Source organism: Hydractinia symbiolongicarpus, chromosome 8 (assembly GCF_029227915.1).
Source record: "Hydractinia symbiolongicarpus strain clone_291-10 chromosome 8, HSymV2.1, whole genome shotgun sequence".
Classification (NCBI taxonomy): domain Eukaryota; kingdom Metazoa; phylum Cnidaria; class Hydrozoa; order Anthoathecata; family Hydractiniidae; genus Hydractinia; species Hydractinia symbiolongicarpus.
Genome location: NC_079882.1, coordinates 6,139,208 through 6,164,771, shown reverse-complemented (window position 1 = coordinate 6,164,771; position 25,564 = coordinate 6,139,208). Strand labels below are relative to the sequence as shown.

Sequence of the window (25,564 nt, the reverse complement as noted above, 5' to 3'; positions counted from 1 at the left end):
TCATAATTTTCCGATGCAATCCGATCCGTCCCGGACCCAGTTTTGGCCCTAAAAAAAATCTTAACGAATTACTTGAAGAACTAAATGCGACAAAATGTGAATGCCAACGGCACATTTGCCCCGTAGCGGTATCTTTACGAGAAAAACCGAACTAACGAATGTAATGTATCGTAACAAAATGCAGTTTAGAAATATAACTTGTCTTAATTGTGAATGTGAATTTTCCGTTACCTTTGATAAATTTAAAACGAAAAACCTGAATATTCACCCACTGGATAGAGAAAGGACCTGACAAAATTGATATTATTGTTTTAAATTTATGCCATGTGGAAAGTTTTGCCTAAAAGTTAAGCCAAAAAGACGTACTAGGTAGATTGGTCAAAAAATAACTTGCCAAGGTGGCTATAACTCCTAAACACTAAGAAAAAAACTCATGAAATATACTCCTGAAAAAATTTCCTAGAAAAATTGCAAAAATGATAAAGTTCTGGAAAAAAATTTCTCTGGATTGTTTTCTTTCATTTTTAGTCAGGTTATACAAACTGTTAGAATTTCTTTTTTCATGCAAATTTTTGTTTATTTGTCAAACAAGATGAAAATTTTCTGGAACTCTCTTTTTAAACAACGAGTGGCCACTCTGCCTGTGCAAATTAATACCAGCGTAGGTACAACGCGTAATAAGGGTCAACATTTAAGCAGTTTTTTATGTTTTCCTCAAAATTACGAAGATTTAACTTTTTAAGTTACTCACTGAAAACTATTGCTGTTCTTTCTAAAGTTTAATGGATGCCATTCGAAACATATTTTGCATAACGTGCATTCTTTGATCGCCAACTAGCAAATGTAGAAAAAAGGCTTTAAATAATTAAACTTTAGGAGATTTACGGAGGCATGGCAATTGTCATTATTCACACCAGTAAAAGATGTTACAATCAAGCATTGTTGTATGTACATATTTTTTTATTGAAAAAAAGTTTACAAAAATATAGGTAATATGTTTTTATAAGAAGTTACCCCCGTCCCAATTGTTTGTTGCTTAATGTCAGAGCCGCATCGCTTACTTGATGCCAGACCTGAATGTGAAAAAAGCAAGAAACCCTGGGAACAAGGTTTATAAGAAATGGGGATTCATTAGGATAGGAAACAAAATAGCATGAAAAAGAAAATAAGCACCGTAAATCGAACAGGCAAGCGTAAAAGGTTTAAAATTATCACCATTTTAAATATTGCAGCAAAGACACGAAAGCATTGAAAAAAGGTATTTTCTATACTTGTGAGAAAGCTAAGTACTACTTTGCTAATTTTGTTAATACACCCTAAACAATTTATTTTCCTAACGGAATTTTTACCGGCACGCCGTTAATCATCACGGTGGCCGTGTCTTTAGTGACGCCATTTTGTGTTTTGTCTTGACTGACCAACTGCTGCAAAGCTTGTAACGCACTGGCTGCAGAAGAAGTTTCATGTGGTGTGGTATCTGCTACAGAAGCAGCAGGTGCAGGAGCTGCAGCAACAGGTTGAGTAGATAGCGGTTTGTTAAGTTCCGGACCACATACACCAGATCTTCGACAGGCTGCATCAGCTTTGTCTTTTTCAGCTCCATTTAGATTGATCTTTACATCGGACTGCACGTTGGCGTCTAAACAGAAAAATATTGCAACGGATTGAAATTGTGATTCCAATAAAATTACATTAAAACTATAACGAAACTACTATTTTTAAAAAAGCTTTAAGAACAACACCACTTACTTCCTTTAAGATCACTATCTCCACCGCCGCCACCGCCAGATGGTGCTGGAGGTGGTCCTGGTGGAGGCGGTGGTGGTGGTGGAGCAGGAGGAGCGGGAGGAGGCGGAGCCGCCGATGTCGGTGGAGGTGGTGGTGGTGGTGCGGAAGGAGGTGATGGTGGAGGGGCAGGTGAAGCAGGTTTATCTTCCTTCTTTTCTGGAGGAGGAGGTCTTTGATCTTTAACTACTGTTGCTTTTGGTTTTGGATGTTTTTGATTTGCCAGTGTGTTGACAACATTAAGGGTGATAGAAGCCAGCAAAGTAGTGTTCTGGAAAAACAACATACTATCGATTAAAATCAAATATCCTCTCTTCGTATGTTACAGGTGAAAAAAACTTACCCATGCGCAATTGTGTTCTATTTTATCAAGTCGTTGCAGCAGATTGTTGACAATGTCAGGAGAACATTGCTTCTGCAGAAAATAATAAAGTATAAAAAGTAATTAAAGGTATAGGTAAGACGTTTCTCATACGAGTTATTACCGAAAAAGTGAACTCACATCTTTTGGCATTTTTGAAGCAATGCATTCATCTCCTTGCTCACCTTTTGGTCCCTGGAAGACATAACTCAATATTAGTAAAAAGGATAAGCAGAGAATTCAAGGTCATCTTAGGCAGCGCTTACATGCGACGCGAGATGAACTGGTACAAAATGTCATACCTGTCTCTTGTACTGGTCTGAGATTTGTACCGGTATAAGTTTCATTTCGTTATGTCAAATCATGTAAACACGAAAGGGAATTTTACCATAGGTAGGTACGAGTTTCATACCGGCACCAACTAATGCCGGTATGACATTGTTCATGTAAGCGTCGCCTTAGAAAAGGCAAAAAATAAAAGCTACAACAAATAACGCTAAAAACACAAATTGTAGTGCGGACAACAGATGCTATTTTGCTGAAAAAAATATCTGGGAACATTCCACAGCGCATTTAACTTCTTTTTTAGAATGTTTCTTATGGAGCACACAATGAAAGAAGTCTAAAATCTTAATTAAGATTAGATTGTCTTATTTTAATCCGTTTTCAATTTTTACATTTTATTTGTCTCTTTTTAAGGCTAAGGTGATCACAACGCAGCCGTGATCTTGACATTACATATACGTCCTTTCAGGGGAATGGTGCAAAAAGGTGCACGTTATACCAACGCAAACTCTAAGGTCAATCTTCAACAAATGTAAAAATCTGTGTGTAAAAATACAAAAGCGCATAACTTACCATTGGTCCTTGCGGTCCGGGTGGTCCAGGATCACCAGGTGGTCCCTTAGGACCTGGCTTACCGATTCTGCCATCTTTACCTTTTAAATTTAGCGTTAATAGTTCCTAAAAGAGAAAGTTGAGTGTTTTAGCTAAGTAGTCAACTGGGGACTACGCCTAATTCTACAATCAATTCGCAGAAGACAACCTAAAAACGTTTGATCTCATTCAACAAAGGAAGCCCTTTTTACACAATCCTTAGGTTCTGAATTTCGAGATAACCTTTAGTAGAATCGTAGGATTTTGTAATCATGCAGGCAAAATAATACAGCTACACCACTTTTTAAAGACCTACCGGATGCACTATACCGGGTGGCGGTGCATCACCGACACTGAACACAGGTCCAACCGGAGCACTATAATCACCATGACCATTAATCTGCACTTCGGAAATAGACTTTGCTTTAACGTCACAGCCGGGCGGAGCGCCTCCACATGGTGGGTTAGGACAAGGCGGACAACCACCGGGTTTTAGTAAGCCAAGCTGTTTAGCAATCTCAATAGGTACCTCTATATTTGAATTAGAATTGATATCCTGAAAATGAAAAAAAAAACAACTTTACTGATCACGATTTGCATCGCTTAAAACCTTTTGCATAGTATTTCAAAAAAATAATTTTTACATTTTTTGACGAAATACTTGGCGTAAGGCGTATACAGGGCATAAAAATCTTTAATGTCGGTCGCAGTATCTTTTTACTTACCATACGCTTTGAAGTTACTTTATTATCCTTGTGTGGCTCCACAACAAAACCCATATCTTGAAGCCTTGAAAATGGAATCTCGATAATTTCGGCCATCTACAAGTAGTGGGAAAAATCCGTAAAATCAAAAGGAACTAACTCCATGAAAAAAATAGATAAAACATAGGGGTCAGGGAAACAAGATTTAAATAATAAAAAAACAGGAAAGCATTCTACCTGCCATGATTTGTGAAGAAATGCGAGTAAAAGAAAAAGAAAAGCTGTGTTCGCCATATTTATTCGAACGTTTATTGAACCATGAGGTCTACCATTTCGAATGTGAGTTCGTTCTATTTTTTCTCTTTTGAGCATGATATGTAAAGAATTTAGTTACCTGCTATGTTACCATAGCTACCATCGAATGATGAACACTTATCACGGCGCGCGAAGTGTTAGCAAAATACCTGTGATATTCGAGGTTTCGTTTTTTGAAGTTCATTTGGAGAAAGTTCTAGAAATTAAACAAGAAATGAAAATTTCTTTTTGAAAATTTTAGTGCAGAACAAATTGTTTGAAGAACAAATCTCGCTTAAAATTTGTAGCAAAATATCAGCCCTTTTGGTCCCGCGGCATTGCACAGTAGCTGTGTAAACTTCTTTTTTTTAAATAAATAAATAAATACTGAAAAGTGAGGAACGAAAGGACTGGGCCGCAAGAGATCGTACTTGGAAAATCTATTTTTCTAACTATAATTGTTTCCACGTAACATGCAGAAGAATAAATAAAGTATAAAATTTGAAAAAGAATGCAAATATTTAGGGCTGTCTTGCAATGCAATGCAGTTATGTGTATTTAAAGTCGCAATCTCTGCGAGGATTCTGATTTCAGTTTGTTTTTACCAAAGTCATCGGCTGGAAAGACAGATGCTACCGGCAAAGTTTTATCACTCCAGAAAATCATGGGAGGAGGTATAAAAGAAGCTACCTCCATAAGAAAACTAGAGGTTAAACAAACGGCTTTAACGTTACGCAACAAACCCAACGAGAGAGATGTATCCGCAACGCATGCGCCGTCAAGGAGGTGTGATGTCAATGACATAATACCAAAAACTTTGGTGGACTATTATTCTAAAAAAAATTATTGTAAATTACAGACACTAATAGTTCCCACATTTAAAAGTTTTATACGACACTACAGGGAACTGTTTCTCACAGTTTTACTTTTTAAGACACACGTCTTTATTAGTTGATGAGCGATTGCCTGCTTTGGTGGAATCGTTAAAATCTTTGATTCGTTTTGTAAAGCCAGAGTTACTTCCGTCTTCGGAAACCACTTTACGTCCTCCATCTCTTCTTCGCATATGGTGATATCCTCAGAAGTTGCAACGGCCGTGAAACCTATCATCAACGAGGAAGGGAATGGCCAGGGTTGAGACGAAACATACGTAACATCTGTCACATCAATGCCTATACGAAAAAAAAATCCGTCTGATGCTATTTTAATCAAGCTAAATCTTGAGTAACATTTTTCGTCACAGTCGGATCATTATAGGAAAAGTTATCAAAACGAACGCGAACTAATCATGAAATATTTGCATCAAACTTTATATATCAAAATCTTACATAAATTTTTCAATTCTTTAGAAAAATTACTGAGGTTTGCATTCACTAAAAATAATTCTATGGATTTTTATAGTAAAAATACAATATATGCTTTTTATTAATTTTATATATAAAATATTTAGGAGGTTTACAGCATTAAGCACGAGTTATAGTAGAAGAGGGTGGGATTACGGTAAAACTACTAAGCAAACCAGCCTCATTAAACACACAACATATTATGGTCAGAAAAATTGGCGCAGCAAACTTACCACTCTCCTCCTTTGTTTCACGGACCACAGCATCCTCCGCTGTCTCACCAGGTTCAATGAAGCCAGCAAGACATGAATACATTTTGGGAGGGAAAACTTTCTTCCTTCCCAGCAAAAATCTCTCGCCATCTGAAGACACGACACACATGATGGCGGTAGGATCTGTGCGCGGATAACACGTGTTGTGTACGCCTAAATGTAATACGTTAAAGGAACTTGCTGAAAAGTGTTCTTCACTACACTAAGATTGGTCGAAAGAACATGCTGCTGGAACATGCTGCTAAAATTACAAACTCTAACAATTTCAGCCGACAATAAAGTTAGCTAACAAAATGATAATACCGTTTATGACTGGCTTTCTTTTTTCTATTTTTCATAATTCTATTTGAAAATTTCAGCTTAAAATCCAAAGTTTTTGTACGATAAAAAACAACCCAAAAACCCAGTAGCTTAAGTTAGAAAAACGATCGACACTTTGGAAATAAAATAATAACCACGATATAATTGACTAAATTTGTTTCCAGAAATTCAATCAAAAATGCTGATTATTTTTGAACAGGTGTTTTTCTCCATTTTCTTAATTCACTGGGTTGCTAACTTAGCAAGTTAGCTACACAAATTTGCAGAGTTCGCACGAAGCATAAACTAGTAACCAAAACCGCTCCTTGCATTCTTCGCAGAATTAAGCACCAAAAATACTTCAAAATTATACAATAACACGACAAAAATTACTCTGAATAAAATGTTTTAAACATTGATGATGACCACCAATATCTGTATACCATTACATAATTCTAAACAAACTCGATTCCTAAACTAAAAATAGAGACATTACAAGATCTTTACCTCGATTACTTCTACACGCATTATCGAGACAAGTACGTTTATACCCTGCTTCTTCGGTTATCATTTTCTTTCCGCATGTTGCACAAAAGCGATAACGATCTAACCAATGAAAAAGAGATTTCGCCTGACTGACAATTGAAGCGTGTTCTACGCGCAAACGGAAAAGATCATACCGTTGGTGAGCAAACACGCGTGATGACGTCATAATAGACTTGCTTTCATTTTCTGTATTAAACGCAAACCAAAAGGCTTTCGCATCATTTCGTTCTTTCCCAAGAAACACTAAATTAACTGGCCAACGTGATTTCAAAGTGTCTATATCACCATCTACAAGATCCAATAATAGGGCATTCACGTCTTGATAGTTAAACACACATAACTTCAATTCCTCACCAATGTTTTCAACCAGTGGATTACAACGTTTAAAAACCAAGAACTTAGCATTCTCACTGGATATCATATTTGCTAGCATTGTTAAGTTCGTCCTTAATTCGCTCGACCTATCCAACGTATTTCCTCCGAAGTAATTCGTGTCGTCCATTTTATTTTCTAGTTACTTCTAGAAATGAGTATAAATTGAAAACAAAATGAAAAGTAGAAATATACAGCCGTTAATTGATCGTGTATTCGTCCGTTATATAAAACCATCTTTTAAAAAAACTGCCACTCTTTTTCTCATTGTTATCCTGATTTAGATCGGTTCCGTTGACGTAACCACTCCGACACGTCTATAACAAGAAAGCAAATTTATAACGTATTGGATGTCTTAAGCTAAAGACATTTAATGACATATATTTTTGCTATTAAAAGCTCTCGTGAATAAAATACGGAAGTGATGTTTTTGATTGGAATGCTTTTTTTTTAATAATAATTTGATTTTAAATTATTTTCGAAGAGATCAAGAAATAGTTTTACGTATAGCCTTAATATTATTTCTTTACATATTTGGAACAGCATCTTTTTTAAGAATTTGAAATAATTTTGCGATTTTATAGTTTTTTGATTCAAAAGTTTCAGAACTTTTTTTTTGTGATGTGATTTAAGGTGATTTTTTGTCAATTTTTAGGAAGTTTTTTGTGAATGGGGCCCAAAATCGAAAAAAAGATTCGCATCGCACAATTTATCAAAATTATTTTTTGTCCTTCCTTAAGGTAACTCTTATAATGAAATATCGCAAGCAATGTCACATCATCTAAAAAAAGGAACATGTCTTGTGGAACAATACCTTTTCAAATAGTAATTTCTGCTCTGAAGAGACCGATGTAAACTTGTCTAGATTTCTTTCAATCTAAAGCAAGGGCATAACATAAAAACAACAACTATAACATATTTGTAAGCACAATAAAGTAAATACAAATTGAATAAGTAGTTGCCTCGTTTAACATTGTCTTGTTTTTTATATTAGAATCACAACTTTTGCGACCCTTTAGAGAGTCAGTAAGCAGGATCCTAAAAGAGAAAATGAGAGTCAGTGAGAATTAACAATTTTTCTTCACTGTAAAGCATGGATGTACATTTCATGGAATATTTACACCCTGCAATTCAAGAAATTAAGCGTGCAAAGGGGTCAAAACTTTCACCTAGAATCTTACGAACGTGCCGATAAGCCGTAAAAAAGTGCAGACGGGAGAAAAAGAGATTTAATCTGCAAGCCTAAACTTGTCCAATTAAGTGACTGTCGTTATATTTTTAACACATAACATAACATATATATATATAGATATTATATAAAATAAAAGTTTGATAGGCAGATAAATATGTTTATATATGCTATTTTTTATTAAAATCCATTACTGGTAAAAATATATAAATATAAAACAATAGTAATAATAATAATCATCACTGAGTGTGAAGACTGATGTAACAAATGTGTCTATGCGACAAATCTTACTTTGATTGAACCAAGATATGACAGAGAAGGTTTGGGTTTAAAGAACACTTAATATCCTCAAAACTAAAAATCTTTTGATTAGCATGTAGTATTTTTAACACATTAAATAACGCCAACCAATATGCAGGATAGTAAGGGTTGATGTCAATAGCTTTGACAAGCTGTACAGCAGCCTCTGTAAAGGAAATGATTTATTTACTAAGCATTTTTGTTACAACGATATTTTTTTACAGAGTAAATATGGTTTGAAGATCATAACATATTTATGGCATAGTTTACTCACCATGAGGTTTTCCACTTACAATGTATACATCATAAGCCAGTTTATACATTGATGAATCTGCAGGGTTGTTATATCCACGCAACTTAAAATTAAAAAAATAAAATAATAATGCACCAACTAATGTAAGGAAGTGGTAAAACAAAACCATTGTCATTTTTATAGTTTTTCCTAATTCATATTACTAATGACAATATCTGAAAATGCTCATGTTAAGGTTACAATTAGTACATCCCAAAAATCATTCAAATCTTCAGAGGTGAGTAAAATTTTTGAAAAAAAATGGATGCCTTGGCATACAATTGTAATTCTTATTTTGTAAGCTATCATAAACAATGGTAAAGTTTTTCTCTCATGCTTTTTTGCTAATTCAAAAAGAATTTGCTTTGTATATTTCTTTTCACTTTTTCGGTGTGCATCAAAAAGCCAATCAATACACCTAAATTTTGTGGCCTGGAAAAACTCTTAACTTAGTAATTAAACTGCTGTATATTCCAACAAAAATTTTTGGTTGATAAAACTAGATGAAACTTTCAGAATTTGGTCATTAAATACAAAACAAACATATCTATAAACAACAAAAAAATGCCATAATCATAGATACCAGCATTTGTAATTTGTTCTCAGCTAAGTCATATTGTTTAAGCTTTAGGTAACAGCGAATGATGGATTCATTTATTTCACGAAGCATTGGCGCATTCCTCAGATTTGATAAAACTTTGACTCTCTCTTCATATTTTCTCAATGCTGCTTCGTAATTACCTTTATAATATAACAGGTTTGCTGCAAAAGTTATCTGTTGGATATCCTCTGGACTCAATAGTTCCACAGTGTCTGCTGACAAAAACCACTAAAATGATTTTTACATATAATAACATACCATTTGTTTAAGGTTTTTTTACTATAAATAAAGCTGATAAACTATTCCTGCATCTAATAATAATACAAAGACTGTGTGTGTCTTGAAAGTTTAAGGCTAAATAAATTGGAAACGGGTGATTAGAACTGACATTATCTCCCACGTGGGTAACTAGGGACAACCTGGAACAAAATTAGGACCAATTTCCTAAAGCTTGATCAACCCAACTATTTCGGAATCAACACAGGTTAATAAAGTCAACAAAATACCATTTAAATCGAAAATATCTCTGTTTGTCAAAAGTACACAATCCCATGCATTTTTTGATCAGCATTTCAAGCTCAAAAGGAAACAGGAAAACAAATATTTTCTGTTCCGACGGTTTATTGCTAAAGTCATCAAAATTCGAAGACAGACCTGGGTTTTTCCATGGGGTTATCGACTAGTAATAACATATTACATGAAAAAACTGTTCTATACAGCCACAGTATACCTCATCAGTACATTGCTTGGGTCTATAAAAAATCTTCTCACTTTCCACACGAACGTTGCTTTTTTTCTCTTCAAACAGATCATCCTCAAAATTAAACTCCATTATTTTTTACGTAATGCTATTATATAAAAATGATTATATGTAATTGACCTAAAAATAAACAAATTCTCACGACAGGATCATGAAAATAAATATTCCCTCTTTTATCAAAATTGACAAGACGTAAATTAATTTTATTCACTTGATAAAAACATGTTAGCTTTTGTATGATATTCGAATAAGCATCAAGAAAATTTAAATAACTCACAGGGACAAAATTAGGACGGAATCTTTGTACTGTTTTTACACTATAGACAGCTTCACTAATATAAATGTTTTTATTTTCAATTTACCATTGGAACTCATAAGAAAAAAAAATCATTACTTTGATCAAAAGAAACAAACATCAATCTATATAATTTAAACTAATGTCTTGAGAAGTTGTTTATTATTTTATAGCTTCAAATGGAAATACAGGGGATGTAAAATATATCTTCCAAAAAATACCTATGTTTATCAAAATGTGTTTAATTTGATGTCCATTTTTTACATATATGGTAATACCTAGATCATTTGATCCAGTGTACAAGTGTTGGTTCAATTAAAGTAAAATTAAAAAAAAAGGAACTGTTCTCTACATATAAATATAAACATTTAGGAAAAAAGGCTGAAAGATGAAATAATGAGTGACCAACAATCATTTATAGTCAGCGGGGGTAAAAAAAACATCAACAAAATCAGGGTAAAAATAAAAACAATGGCTCCATAGGGAATAATGGTGAATTTTTAGTTTTGGCTGATTTTTCATTTATACGAATATCTGAAGCATATTTTGGGCAAGTATTAAGTTTTCAAGGTTAATAAATTTTAATTTATAATTATTTAACTTTGGATGTTTGAAAAATTATGACAAACAACTTTCAAACAACATGCATTAACTTTATATTTCAGCTTTTTGGTAGACTTGGGTTAAAGTTTTGTTAATGCTGTCATAATACAAGTATCATAGGGTGTTACTTGGTATATATTGATTTTACTCTGAGTAGGCTGTTATTCTGGAATGACTATGGTTTTTTTTACCCCAATTTTTTTTTGATAAATGGGGTAAAAAATAATATATTTTTAATTACCCAATGTTTATTTTTTTTACCCCACTACAGTAATAATGGTAAAATTGGAGATGGAGGTGTAAAATAATTATTTACTTCTATTCATTTTAAATTACTAACTATATAATTGCATATTATTAAGTAAATCAACAAACTTTCTAAAATGGTTAGGTCATATAGACCAAAACCCAAACTATACACTGAAGCCTCTATTAACACTGCTGTAGATGAAGTTAAGAACGGGGCGACGGTGTATAAAAAAGCTAAGAAGTTACCCTTCTCTGTGCGTTCATTTCAAGATTCCATTGATGAGGAAAGTGTCAATTCAAGTTTTGATGATCAGATGGCTTCCTGCGGTACACCACAATCCAACCAATTAATGAAACCAGAGGAGATCTTGAAGCTATTAGAGCGTAATGCAACGCCAGGTTATAAGGATGCAATTACACTTGTCCTAAAAGAGACGGACAGTCTTGAAAAGGTTTTAAAAAGAAGAATGTCATCGATAACAACACCGACGTCAAGTGGAAAAGATGCCCCAAAGAGACAAAAAATTTCAATGAATGGAGCAGTATTGACAAGTCCTGAGTATTGAGCAAAAATTGCAGGCAAAAAGAAAGCAAAAGAAGACGAGGAAAATGCAAAAAAAGAAAAGAAGAGATCGAACGAAAAGACAAAACAACAAAAAGCAAAGGCAAAGAAGGCTAAGAGCCAAGCCAAGAAAAATAAACAATATAAAAACAGGGGCCATGATTTCCGAAAAATGCTTAAGGGCATGGTACGTGATGACACTGAATCAGAAAAAGAGGGAAGTGGTGAAGATGTAGATATCCCAGGAGAGTCAGACAATGAAAACCAAGGAGTTATTAATGAAGCCAATGATAAAAAAGAAACCGCTGATCACCAAGGCCAAGAAAACACCAATCACCAAGGCCAAGAAAACACCGATCACCAAGGCCAAGAAAACACTTACTCTACCCTTGATCATTTAGATGATCACAACTGAAAATTCTTCGCTGTATTCTGGACAAAGCCTAGAACCTATTACTGGGGCAAGCTTTTGAAGGTTTTTGCAGAAGATGTTGAAGCAAATGCTGATCAGGTGGAAATGCAGTTTTTCAAGAAAGTAGAAAATTCAAGTGACCCTTCTCACTTAAAATGGGATTGGCCGACGAAAGAAGACATAGGAATAGTTGATGCAAAACTTTGTTTTGCTGGTGCTTGTATCCCAAATCTTACAGATGCGAGTCGTAAAAAGGTGCACATGACCTTTGAAATTGAGAAGGAAGTGATAAAGAAATTTCATGAAATCTCAAAACAAGGACTCAAATGAAAAGTTACAGTTAACAGTATATATACACTCTTGATATTATTAGTTCTTTTGTTAAGATAAGTTTGTATTTGTTGCAGAAATGGTATCAAAATCAAAACTTCAGTAATATATGATTAATTTGAATTAACGTCTTATCTGTGCATTATCTGACTATCAAGCTATGGGTGCCATTTGCCATTACTAAACTATATATACTGTGAATATTGCTTGATACAGGAATCGAATCTGAACATTCTTCAAACTTAACTCAAATATGTATGCATTTTTCTACTTGGATATATTACTGAGCTACACTTTAATATCATTTCTTATGTGCATTTCATATTTTCAACAACTATCTTCATACATATATATATATAAAAATCTAATCTTTTGTTCTAACTTTATGTTGTGTGTTAACTTCTGGAAAATGTACTTTATGGACATTGGGGTAAAAAAAAATATACAGTTGGGGTAAAAGAAATATATTATTTTTAACTTTCAATTATTCTTTTTTACCCCATTCTTGGTTTAAAAAAACATCACAATTTTCAAAAAATTTCATACTTCTCTAAAAGAAATTTGATCAACCTTTTTTGGTATTGTTCCCCTATCCTTATTCTTACGTTTGGCAACAAAAAAAATTCAGAATATATGCAGTTTTTATTTAAACTAAAAGTTTCTAAATTTTGTTCTTTTTTACGCCCGCTGACTAGATTAGCAGATCTCCAGGGAAGAACTCATCAGCATTTCTCAACATAATTATGCATTTTTTTCGGTCATATATATCCCAAACTACTTTATGCCTCAGTGATAAAAATTTAGCAGTTGTAAAATGTACAAATTCATTCCAATAAAAAAATCTATCGTTTCTTCTGCAATTCCAAGAATAAAATTAAATTGGCGATCTAATTTTGTCGATTTCCAAGAAAAAGATGAGGTATTTCTGTAATTGTTTTGCTATATGAAGGCTTTCAGGGAAAACCCCTGCCTTTTTTTTTAAGGGAAAAAATCTTAATGCCAAAGATGAAAAAAATTAACAAGCGATTTCATGGAAATTTCATGGATCATTGCTTTAATTCACAATTTTAACTTCTGCAATCTCTTGACACAATATCAGTTGCAATCTTTCTGCAATTTATGATTTTTTTTGACGATGTATTTGCAATCTTTAATTCCGTATTCTTTTCTTGCACAATTCTTCTTCCCTTTTAAAGTATAATTTATATGTCTTGAATTTAAAATGAATATTAAAGCATTTTAGTTTCTTAATAAATGCCCAGTCCTAATAGATGAGTTGCGAAAGTTTACAAAGTTCCGTATATGCGTGCGCATCCTGACAGGCAAGAAAAAAGGACCACATAGCCAAATTGAACCTTTATGCTAATTTAGAGATTTTGAGAAATTAGGAATCTGTTTAAGAGCAGACATTACCAATTTTAGTGTCAGTTTTTTTTTACACTTAATTTTTTGATCGTCACGGTCTGTTATTTTTTGCCTGTGCACATGCGTGCGCATGTCCATTCTTCTGGCAAAAAAGTCACGTAGCTATATTTATATATATCAACTCTTTTAGGAAAAGTCAGCAATGCCTGGAGTTTATTACAAACCAACCTGATTACCCTTTTAACAAAAAAATGCTTGCTGGACAGTTAAAAAATCATTTTTTATCTAATTTTTTACTAAACAAAAGCTGCAAGTTTGTACGATATGAATTTATACCATTTATTACATCTGTTATAGTAAGACCATCATTGACATACTGTGTTGTTACACCAAGTTTACCAATTTCAACAATATTTCTTTGCTCATCATCATAAAATATCATCTCTTCATACTGTATTCCACTGTTTTCCTTAAACTTTTTAAAATGCTTTACTTTCGAACCAGGATAAATTTCTTTAAAGTCAAAATACTTTCCTATATCAAGCAATTGTAGTAGTTCTTCTGCAATATCTGGTGTATGTGTTCTTGATGCAGCTGCTAATAAGCATCCTTTTTCCTTTAAAGCTGGTAGTATATCCAATACTTCATTGTATAACACAATTGGGAATTTACATTTATCAGTTACAGTTCCTTTCTTATTTTTATGGAACGGTGGAACAACATGAGTATCACACCAAAAAGGCCAAAGAGTATAATCTAGGTCAAACACGAAAAGTTTAGGTAAAGGAAGTTCAGATAATGCTTTTCCTAAATCCATTTACTAGGTTGTTTGGCTTTCCTGCACTTTTTGCTGCATTTCCCCGAATTCTTCGGGAGATATCCGAACACTTGAAGTACACACGCGAATTGACAAATATTAACTTCGTCCCCAGTGCTTTATATAAACTTAGCGCTTTGTGAGGAGGAGGAATGGTTTACCAAAAAAATCTTAATATTAAAGTTTTGCATTATTATCAATTATGAAAAAATGAATATTAGGAATCTAATCTTACTTTATCTGACACAAAATTTTATGGTTTTGCGCTTTCTAAAAAAATCGCCATCTCAAAACTTTTCAAAATTCTTTGCTCAACAAAATTTTGTTCCAACGTATTTAGAAGTTCCAATTCATATCTCTCTTTTTTTTCTGTTTGCAGTTGTTTTGAAGTTTTTTTCTGCCCCAAAAGGTGCAAAGGATGTATGAATTTACTGGTGTTATTATTTACTTGTCCTATCATTCCGCTGGGAAACAGGTTTTGCCACACCTTGTTGCACTTCGAATTGCAAAAAACCGGCATATTGCCAAGCAGGATTCTTTTAAGAGGTTGAAGAAGTTTATGACCTCACCTTTGTCATCTTCTTTTTAATGTCCAGAAAGGGTCGAGAGCGTTGCTCTCTCCGGCATCTGGCGTATTTCTTCTTTGCGGTAGGTTAAAGCAATAACGATGTCATTATTAAATCTTCTACAACTTTCGTTTGGTAACTGGGTACATCACCAACCTGACTAAGATGCTTATCAAGATGCCTTTTAAATGTCTTATGAATGTATACATTAGTCAAATCTCTGATTTTTTTGGTCAGTAGGTTTAATGAACTATTAAATTTACCAACAGATACATAAAACTTAATATTTCATACGTGCGCCTGCTGTGATAGAGAGTCGTTTGCCAGAAATGGTAGCTTATGAGAAGAGAGTTCCTGATTCAATTGCAGTTATGTTTATCAGAACAAAAATTCGTTTTGACCTGTTGAGATCCAGTTTGATGTGTTGAGGTTGAAGAAGTTTATATAGAAAACTTGATGTTCAAAATTGAATGTTAAATCGATATTTAGGTCCGTTTCGTCCTGTAATGTTAACTTTTAAACGTTATTGCAAGGAGGTCTCTCTTTAAACATCCTTGGTCACTGCCATCCTTCCACCTATGCCCTTCTATGTTTGATTTTGTAAAAATAATAATTATTATTTACAATATGCACTTATCCATTGGATTAACTTTAAATTAACAGATAAGATGTTTTCACATAAACCTCGCGCGTTTAGATTTCGTAATTTTTCAATCAAAATAAAGCTACCAATTTCGTAAATCATCCGATCACACTTACACAGAAATACACTTACTAAATATTCAGATTTTATTCCTCTTTAGTAGTTTTCAAGTATATATACTCATCAAGAGTTAAATAATTGTTTACACAGTATAAGAAGGATCGCAATAAATAGTTTATATTTAATAAGTAGAAATTTTCACTGCACATCTTAAAAGATCATATTACACTGTAGCCAGACAGTTCTATTCTCCTCTTTTGAAAGATCAACTTCCATTGTCAATGTACAGTTTTTTTAACTTGAAAGATCAACTTTCAACTTTTCCAACATGTAATTGTTAAAGATTTTTCCATTCCAACATACAGTTCGTATTTTGTAACTCGCGTCTAACAGCATGAGTTTGCTTCTGTTTGTTGCTAGGATACGCCTTACAAATTTTTTCAGCAACTGCTCTCTTCTCTACGAATCCTAAATATCAAATAAAATCTATATAAACATTGTTTAAGAGGCGTCTGAATATAGGAGAAATTTGAAAGCTGCTTATTCTACCCTCAGTCTCGGTTAGAATATTCTGTAAAAAGTATTTTTAAAACATTTACCCGGTACACCGCATCTATCAAACATACTTGACTTTCCCACTTCTGAAAATAAACATATTAAAATATTTAAATAAAGTAATTATACATAAGAATTATGAACTGAATATTATATAAATATAATTACACTTACGAACAGTGATTTCATAGATCAAATCAAACACACATGAACCTAAACAGATAATGGAAAGAAATTAAAGTATGAAACAGAATTTCAGTGTGGAGGCTTAGAATTTATAATGCATGGGTTCCATATGTGAAATTTAGCGAATAGATTAAAGTCACGAGATTGTACACAAATGTCAACTTACTTGGTGATGTGAAAACTAAATGTTTTGGTGGACCATTGGGTAGCGGTATCACCGTGAAGTTATACGAAGTGGAAAGTTCAAGATAAGCAACTTTTTGAAAGTCTTTGTCCTATAATGTTGAAAGAAAAAACACATTGGTTAAAAACATAAGCTAAATGAATTTGTAACTAATAAGAGTGAATGTTTTCAGTTTAGACGTAAACATATTTTAATTACTTACAACGTTGTGGAAATTAAAGTATTCCTGTTGGATTTTTGAACCTTCCTGAAGATGCAAATAATATCCCCAACAGCCTGAATAAATTATTTCAATGTTTGTTACATTGCAATGGCAGTCGTTATTACATTTCGTTGGTGACAACATGTCAAATTTGTTTCGCTGGTGTGAAAATAAATATCAAAGTCGACAGGTATAAAGAAACAGTAGACAAGAAAAACTTTTTGTTCTCCATTCAGGAGTAACTGTATATTGTTCAAAATTCACCAACCTGCTGCCGAAATTCTATTAACATAAAACAGGAGAGCTAATTTTCCATTCTGATCTCTCGCAAACATTCCTCCAATCGAAGCTTTACTTTGTACACACTGTAAAGGCAAGTTTGGATTGTTCTGTAGTTGATGATAATCTTGATCTGTCAACAGTTTATCTAAACAACAAGAACTAGTTAATATTACTGTTAGAGAAAATGAATTGCATTTACGTTTATGCCTTCATTATTTATTTGCAATTGTGGTATACCTTTTGAGCTAAGTTGTCAACAAAGAAGTAGATAGTTCTAACAAGAATTTGAACGTATACAAAGAGAAATAAGAGCTACTTACTCGTGTTCACAAATAATTTGACAAACTGCTCTTTTGAATTTCCTAATCAAATAAAATAATAATCAAGTACATGGGACTAAAATTTTGGTAAAACTCTAACTGAAAAAAAATTGACGAAATTTACCTTTGCTTCCATTCACATCTTTTCCATTTTTATGCTAAATGAAGACAACAGAAGTTAGAAATATGTATATCCACAAGAAGAATAAGTCGTAGAACTATTTAAAAAAATAAAAATAAAGTGAATACCTACCAGAACATATCCAGATGTTGCATGCACGAATAAGAGAAATAGTATATTTGCTCCAACCATTTTGTCGTATGAAAAATATTCACTTGATGTTATGCTGTAAGCTTCTAAAGCAATTTTATGATTGCGACTTGCTCATGGATGAGTTTATATAACATTTCTTGATGCGGAGGCAGATGAATTTATTGTAATGTTTTTATAAAAATGACATACCGCCTGCGTTAAAAACATATATTGCAGACGTCATCTATGCTTCCATTCTACAAGCTGCCTCCGGATTCTGCAAAACCTAAATTAGGGCAGATGCATGGCAGTTTAGACCACGCAGTTTTTTTGCGGGGTTCATTGAAAAACAAAAGATTTTCCTCCTTTTTGCAAATTGTAAATATTAATAAGTTATGCATATATTAGTATATTGACTAATAAGCTGGATTAGTTTTATAAAAATAATAATAATGTGAATGTATATATATATAATTTGTGTAGGCTAAGGGCATACAAAACAAAAGGAATAAGATTATTACATACAATATACCAATCTGCGATCTCCCATGAAAAGTATATAGACAGGTCCCGTGTTTTTGTTATACTTATGCGCTTGCAGCTAACAACAACTTTGCAACTTTGCTAATAAGCCATAACAGCGTCTCTTTCGCAGATAAGCAGCTGTCAAAAAGTACTAGTTGTGTATTCTAACATGCGTGCGTTGCGGAACAATCCATGTTACTTCCCCTAAAGCCTAAAAAGCATGGGGAAATGGATAATGCCGACGTTAGAAAAAACTTACATTCTCTAGCATTGCCAGTTTATACTTATTTAGATTATACTTAAAATTAAAGAGCTTTACACTTATAAAATCTCAAAAAATTACTTCGAAGGTATATAAAAATATGTTTAGTTCATACAATTTATGATTTTTTGTTAATTAAATATATTATTGCATGACATTTCGGGAAATCCTAATACGTAATGGAGAATGATAAATGAAATGGAAAGTGCATTCATAATTTCCTTTGGAAATAATCTTTGAAATTACCCCTCTGTCCACAAAAACTTTGTGTTTAAGCCGGAGGAAAAGGGATAAGAAGGAGATATCTTAACACTGGTTACTTTAATTGCAATTTATGGATCACAGTGTTGACCATAGTCACAAGAGAAAAAATAGACTGGTAACTCTCGCGCGTATAAGCCGATTTCCGCATTTTATGTTGTGTTCTTCGATTTTTTATTGCCCAGTCCACTTTTAGGTGCATGAAATTTAAAAAGAACGAAAATTTAAACCATTTTAATAGTGTTTAGTACTGAGTAAACTTTTAAAATGCCTGGTGCTAATGGTTCAATTTTTAATTGTAATGTATCTAGAGACACCGCTGGAGTCTCTATATTTGGAATTCCTAAAGAAAACGATGATTTAACGTTGCTCGGCGAGAGAAAATGGTGAATGTAATAACAAGAGATCGTGTCATTGACAAGTCTTTAAGATTGCAGATCGAAAAACGTTGCTTACATGCATGTGAACTTTATTTCCCACAGAAAGCAATCCTCAGGCGTAAGTTTAAGTAGCATATTTGTGTGATTATTCCTCATATTTGACTGACGTGATAGCTATTATGTAAACATATATTTTATTGTAGATGACACAAGAACTACCTTAATACCTGGATCCGTCCTCAGCAACTCTGTTGTAAGATTCGATGACATGTCTGATTAATTGATACATTGGAAGAATAGCATCCAAAGAAGCAACATTATAAACCTTAAACTTTGGCATTACTGAAGGTGGATAGCATTCATCATTAGAAAGTTTTACCACAGCATTGCCATGAACCGTTTAAGAAACAATGGATGTAACTTTTCCTCTGCTTGTTATTTAGGAACGGAAGTAGGTTTTTTACCTTCAACGTTGGAGCTATGTTTGGCGGTTTGATGTCAAGATAAAACCCCGTTTGCAAACACAGCTACTTTTGAGATACTATTAACATCTTCTGTGACTATTGATGTAAATCAGAATTCTCTGCCAATATATCCTCGTCAATTAAAGCCAAAACTGCTTCTACATCATCGCCAACAAGGTAATCTTCATGCTGCGCAGCCTTGTTTTTTTTACTTTAATGCTTCTCTGCTCTGGTCACTCCATTTTAAGTACCACGCATTTCATTACGACGGCCCGAAATGGCCGGTTACCCAGACTATTATTTTTCTTGTGACTATGTGCAGACACAGAAGAAATAGGGGCAGCCATATTTTGTTACTAAATATAGCACCTGAGTTGCATTGGAGTCTAATGTATTCTATGTGGAACATGTTAAAAAGAAAGTAAAACGAAGAATAATTTTAACTCCATTCTTGCATTTTTTTTGAAATATGAAAAGGCAACTTAGAAATACAAGTAGTAACAGCAAAAATGAAAAAAAATTCAGGTGCTAAAGGGAATAACTTTATATAAAGCTGTATACAATACGAGTGCTTATTGATGTCCATAAAAATGCAGGAAAAGCCATCTAAAGGTGATTTTTAGTGTTTTCTTGATCTACAAATCGACAGCCTGTTAAATGGAGGATAAAAAAGAAAAATTCTTTCATGTCCGCTCTTTATTATCGATTATTTCAAAGGGAAAATTATATAATCGAGACGCGCTAGTTATGTTTGTAGGCTCCAATCTTGTATTCGTGAACTACATATACACATGGTGTAGCAGCTATAGAAAAATGGACATGTCTTAACATATTAGACATCTCTCACAGTATAAGTTAAGGATTAGGGTCGACAGTGACAAGGGGTATATGAAATGAAACTATTGTATACAATAGAGAACCATGGGCAAAGGCCATGCAACGACTTGTTCCACAGAAGAATATCGTGGAGTTGGCGCAGTAGCACCTGCACACATAAAATAAACTACAGTCCTACAGACAGAAGCACGTTTTTATTTTTTGCTTACAAGCTGTGGCAGAAATATACCTTACCCTTTTAGGTATTTAGGCTAGTAAATCAAAACATTATCAAATATCAGTAAAAGCAACTCAAAGTGAGAAGTAAAGAGATAACTACCAAATAATCAGATATAGTGTGGTGGCACTATATCTGATTATTTGATTTTATGCTTTCTTTTTTAGCCAAATGATAAATATAAACAAACATACACATATTAAATATTCAGATTTTATTCCTCTTCTAGTTTACATTTATCTATACTCATCAAGAGTTAATAATTATTTACACAGTATAAGAAGGATTACAATAAATAGTTTATATTTAATAAGTAAAAATTTTCACTGCACAATTTTTTTTATCTTAAAAGATCAAATTACAGTGTAGCCAGACAGTTCTTTTCTTCTCTTTTGAAAGATCAACTTCCATTGTCAATGTACAGTTTTTTAACTTGAAAGATCAACTTTCAACTTTTTTGGCATATAATTGTTAAAGATTTTTCCATTCCAGCATACAGTTCGTATTTTGTAACTCGCGTCTAACAGCATGACTTTGCTTCTGTTTGTTGCTAGGATACGCCTTACAAATTTTTTCAGCAACTGCTCTCTTCTCTACGAATCCTAAATACCAAAACAAAATCTGTTTAAACATTGTTTAAGAGGCGTCTGAATATAGAAGAAATTTGAAAGCTGCTTATTCTACCCTCAGTCTCTGTTAGAATATTCTGGGAAAAGTATTTTTAAAACATTTACCTGGTACACCGCATCTATCAAACATACTTGACTTTCCCACTTCTGAAAATAAACATATTAAAAAGTTCAAATAAAATATTATACATAAGAATTATGAACTGAATATTATATAAATATAATTACACTTACGAACAGTGATTTCATAGATCAAATCAAACACACATGAACCTAAACAGATAATGCGGAGAAATTAAAGTATGGAAACAGAATTTAGGATTGATGAGGCGTATATTCCTCACAGAAGATTTAACGAAAACATTAAATTCGTGAGATAGTACACAAATGTCAACTTACTTGGTGATGTGAAAACTAAATGTTTTGGTGGACCATTAGGTAGCGGTATCACAGTGAAGTTATACGAAGTGGAAAGTTGAAGATAAGCAACTTTTTGAAAGTCTTTGTTCTACAATGTTGGAACAAATGTAAACTCATTAACAAAGCAAAAAGATGATTTTTTAAACCAGTTAAAAGAAATATAAAGTACTTACAATATTGTGGAAATTAAAGTATTCTTGTTGGACATTTGATCCTTCCTGAAGATGCAGATAATATCCCCAACAGCCTGAAATTAATCATTTTGATATTCCTTATTTTGTACTGATAATTGGCATTATATTTTAGTCACGGAATCTCAGATCTATTTTCCTGGTAGAATGCTACAAAACAAACAAACGAACGAATCTTTCTTTTTTTTAGGAAATACGTCGTTAAAAATACACCAACCTGGTGCCGAAATTCTATTAACATAAAACAGGAGAGCTAATTTTCCATTCTGATCTCTCGCGAACATTCCTCCAATCGAAGCTTTACTTTGTTCACATTGTGAAGGTAAGTTTGGATTGTTCTGTAGTTGATGATAATCTTGATCTGTCAACAGTTTATCTAAGCAACAAAAACTAGTAAATATTTCTGTTAGAAAAAATGAATTGCATTTACGTTTATGCCTTCATTATTTTTTTGCAATTGTGGTATACCCTTTGAGCTAAGTTGTCAACAAAGAAGTAGATAGTTCTAACAAGAATTTGAACGTATACAAAGAGGAATAAGAGCTACTTACTCGTGTTCACAAATAATTTGACAAACTCATCTTTTGAATTTCCTAAACAAATTAAAAAAATAATTCAGCACATGGGATTAAAATTTTGGTGAAACTTTGAGTTACAAAAATTTTGAACAAATTTACCTTTGGTTCCATTTATATCTTTTCCATTCTTATGCTAAATAAAGACAAAATAAATTAGAAATATGTATTATATAATTCAAGACGAATAAGTTGTACAACTATTTAAAAAAAATAAAAATAAAGTGAATACTTACCAGAACATATCCAGATGTTGCATGCACGAATAAGAGAAATAATATATTTGCTCCAACCATTTTGTCGTAAGAAAAATATTCACTTAGTGTTATGCTGTAAGCTTTTGAAGCAATTTTATGATTGCAACTTGTTGATGGATGAGTTTTTATAACATTTCTTGATGCGGAGGCTGATAAATTTTTTATAATGTTTTTATAAATATAATACATACCGCCTGCGTTGAAAACACATTGCATTGACAGTCTTTGAAAACATCATCTTTATTTCCATTGTGCAAGTGCCTACAGATTCTGCAGACCTCGATCAGTTCAAATGCATAAATGAGTAATTGAAAGTTTACAACCACGCAGTCTCTACGCGGGGTTCCTTGTAGTAAGATTTTCTTCTTCTGTAGTTTATAAATATTAATAAGTTATGCATAAGTTAGTATATTAACTAATAATATTTATTAGTGTCATAAAATAAAACTAGTAAGAATAGTAATTAATATGTTATAAGGAAGAGTACATACCAAATGTGTGTGGGCTAAAAATCTTAACTGATGACAACTAGCCATCTGCAAACTGCTACAAAAGTAAATGTACAATTCTTGCACTTATAACTACTTGTGGGTCGTCTTTGCGTCAACAATTACATTGTGAAAGAAGTAATGCAAGAAAATATCTCAGCACTACCTGTATTAAATGCGATTTCTCGATGAAAAATTTGTTCCAGCACTCGAAATGGATGTAGTAGGCACTTCGTGTTTTTTTCACACGAAAGCAGTACTTTTTCGAAAATTTAAGAAAGTTTAAAATGCTTCATTCTGTTTTGTTGTCATAGATTGCAAACATTAATCTTAGTTAAAAAATGTGGAGATAATTTCAAAGTGTGTCGCCACAAGTAATTGCATATATCCATATTTTAAAACATGACGAGAATATATGTTAATGTTTTCAAAATGCGCCAAAATTAAACGCTAAATTGAAAGCGCAAGTCCACGCCAAAATATGAACAAAATTCAACAGTCGCACATCTAAGCAATTTTGATCAAGTGAATTTTTAGTGCAATGGCTCTTTTTACTAAATATGGCGGATTCAAATTATCCTTTTCTAAGATACAAATGTTTTATAAGCAACTTCGTTTTTCATTTCACTCTAAGCTACTAAGGACAAAATGTAAATCTTTTGAGGTAGGCATGTGTACAAATGTGATATCGTACGACATAGATACGGCATACATATCGTACCGTGTTTAGAGCACTTTTCGCGTGACGTAGTTATTTTAATTTCATTTTGAGAAGAGTATTCGCACTTTTGTGTAGGTAAAAAATTAGGATTCTCACAGAGTAAAATGGCTATTAATAAAGATAAAAAAGAAATGGATTTATTTAATTACTGTAGTTTGGTGTTTTTCTACCTTCAAAAATGCTTGCCCATGTGCAGAAAACCCGCAAACTTTATAACTTTTGTAAACATTGGCAAGTCACTAGCCTAGTTAACTAAGCTTTCTTCGAAGATATCTAATTCAGTTTCTCTGAAACAAAAGCTTTGACGGAAACAAATGTCAAAGCAAATCTCTACAATTTAATCCACCTCAAGCAAACCCTGAATTACAATCAACCAATGAGTACACAAATCTGGTGTGGTCACATGTTACCCTCTTAAACAATACAAGAATTGATTATATTTGTTCAGGTGAGTAAGCCATTCTCGCTTAAAAAAGAAGTTTTCCCGATTTGACCACGTGAGCAAAGAACAATGGAATTAACCAATCAAAAAAGGCGATGAGAATCGCCGCAGAATAATCGTTTGAAACCCAGCGTTTTTTTCACTTTTTTCACCTTAACTATTCCGATTTTCTGGTGGTAAGAAAAATTATGGTGGGTGTCCCGGCTAGCAAGTCATCTATATACTAAAAATTGTACACACATATATCATTGCTATAACTGTGTCGTATACGGCAAAATAAAATCCGTTGAACATGTTCAACATTCGCACGACACTGTATGAAAATTAGCCAATCAAGTATATGGAAAAAAAACAAACCAAAAAAAGTGTTTTTTAGAGTGAAAATTTTTTACACATTGCATTCTCGTTCCCAAAACCTCGAAAGTTTATCTCAAAGAGCTCTGGGGTCGAGAATGACAAAATTGCTGATAAGAAAATTGATACAGAGAAAAAACTTTATGCAATTTCTCTCTTTTATTTGGTTCTTCTCTTTTTATTGATAAATAAATTATGCTTGCTCTTCTTTGTTTTGTACCGTTCTGCATTTTATTACTCATGTTAAGCGATTTGTTTAAACTTCTTCGCAGGAGAAATCAAAACATATTAAATTCAAAATTAAACATATACTGCACTGCATGAAAAGAAGAACAAAAAATTGCAGTCCTGCGATCCAAAAAAAAAGTTTTCCAAAGCTACACCCTCGTTCCCAGGACTTTACGCCTGCCTGATAAAAGAGAAGATTTCTGTCATATCAAAAAGGCAAATAGCTCTGAAAACGAAGGGACCAAAGTTGCATATAATTGTGCGACGTATAGTACAATAATCATGACATGCTGTGGAGGTAATATTTGTTTTTATGTGAACGACATCATATTTGCAGCAAAATGTTTAAATGTTACATACCAGGTGCTTTTATTCGTCATGAATTAAACCTTGTTCCCAGGACCTTTTTTCACTTTTTTGATTTCGAGAACAGC

General features: G+C 33.0%; 5 protein-coding genes across 10 annotated transcripts; all 5 read right to left on the bottom strand.

Annotated features, from left to right (window-relative positions):
* Positions 1-939: 939 nt before the first annotated feature.
* LOC130654234 (protein enabled homolog) lies at positions 940-4,261 on the bottom strand. Of its 2 annotated transcripts, none has more exons than XM_057456782.1 (8): positions 4,121-4,261; positions 3,748-3,843; positions 3,339-3,578; positions 3,005-3,109; positions 2,288-2,341; positions 2,129-2,200; positions 1,750-2,056; positions 940-1,639 (listed from the first exon to the last, which is right to left on the bottom strand). In XM_057456782.1, exons 2-8 carry the CDS (start codon positions 3,841-3,843, stop codon positions 1,326-1,328), a joined length of 1,188 nt encoding a protein of 395 aa, XP_057312765.1. In that variant the 5' UTR covers positions 4,121-4,261; the 3' UTR covers positions 940-1,325. The 2 variants fall into 2 exon arrangements, with proteins under 2 accessions (XP_057312765.1, XP_057312764.1); XM_057456781.1 differs by lacking the exon at positions 4,121-4,261 and adding an exon at positions 3,964-4,098.
* On the bottom strand, positions 4,121-6,983 carry LOC130654235 (NAD-capped RNA hydrolase NUDT12-like). Of its 4 annotated transcripts, none has more exons than XR_008984375.1 (5): positions 6,443-6,983; positions 5,597-5,788; positions 4,939-5,192; positions 4,764-4,853; positions 4,121-4,237 (listed from the first exon to the last, which is right to left on the bottom strand). XR_008984375.1 is itself a non-coding variant. In XM_057456784.1 (5 exons), the coding sequence occupies exons 1-5, from the start codon at positions 6,981-6,983 to the stop codon at positions 4,815-4,817; spliced, it is 960 nt and encodes a 319-aa protein (XP_057312767.1). In that variant the 3' UTR covers positions 4,741-4,814. The 4 variants fall into 4 exon arrangements, 2 of the variants coding, with proteins under 2 accessions (XP_057312767.1, XP_057312766.1); XR_008984376.1 differs by having other exon boundaries at positions 4,140-4,237; positions 4,741-4,853; XM_057456784.1 differs by lacking the exon at positions 4,121-4,237 and having other exon boundaries at positions 4,741-4,853; positions 6,443-6,769; positions 6,836-6,983.
* Positions 6,823-10,879, bottom strand: LOC130654236 (uncharacterized). The gene is made up of 7 exons (XM_057456785.1): positions 9,966-10,879; positions 9,218-9,463; positions 8,617-8,698; positions 8,334-8,508; positions 7,816-7,891; positions 7,668-7,730; positions 6,823-7,170 (listed from the first exon to the last, which is right to left on the bottom strand). Exons 1-7 carry the CDS (start codon positions 10,065-10,067, stop codon positions 7,054-7,056), a joined length of 861 nt encoding a protein of 286 aa, XP_057312768.1. The 5' UTR covers positions 10,068-10,879; the 3' UTR covers positions 6,823-7,053.
* Positions 10,880-11,035: 156 nt separating this feature from the next.
* Positions 11,036-14,724, bottom strand: LOC130654238 (magnesium-dependent phosphatase 1-like). 2 transcript variants are annotated; one of them, XM_057456786.1, is made up of 2 exons: positions 14,148-14,724; positions 11,036-13,633 (listed from the first exon to the last, which is right to left on the bottom strand). In XM_057456786.1, exons 1-2 carry the CDS (start codon positions 14,626-14,628, stop codon positions 13,542-13,544), a joined length of 573 nt encoding a protein of 190 aa, XP_057312769.1. In that variant the 5' UTR covers positions 14,629-14,724; the 3' UTR covers positions 11,036-13,541. The 2 variants fall into 2 exon arrangements, with proteins under 2 accessions (XP_057312769.1, XP_057312770.1); XM_057456787.1 differs by having other exon boundaries at positions 11,036-11,567; positions 14,148-14,723.
* A 1,133-nt stretch (positions 14,725-15,857) lies between these two features.
* On the bottom strand, positions 15,858-17,445 carry LOC130655434 (uncharacterized). The gene is made up of 5 exons (XM_057458190.1): positions 17,025-17,445; positions 16,805-16,913; positions 16,627-16,665; positions 16,497-16,538; positions 15,858-16,365 (listed from the first exon to the last, which is right to left on the bottom strand). Exons 1-5 carry the CDS (start codon positions 17,166-17,168, stop codon positions 16,235-16,237), a joined length of 465 nt encoding a protein of 154 aa, XP_057314173.1. The 5' UTR covers positions 17,169-17,445; the 3' UTR covers positions 15,858-16,234.
* Positions 17,446-25,564: the final 8,119 nt, after the last annotated feature.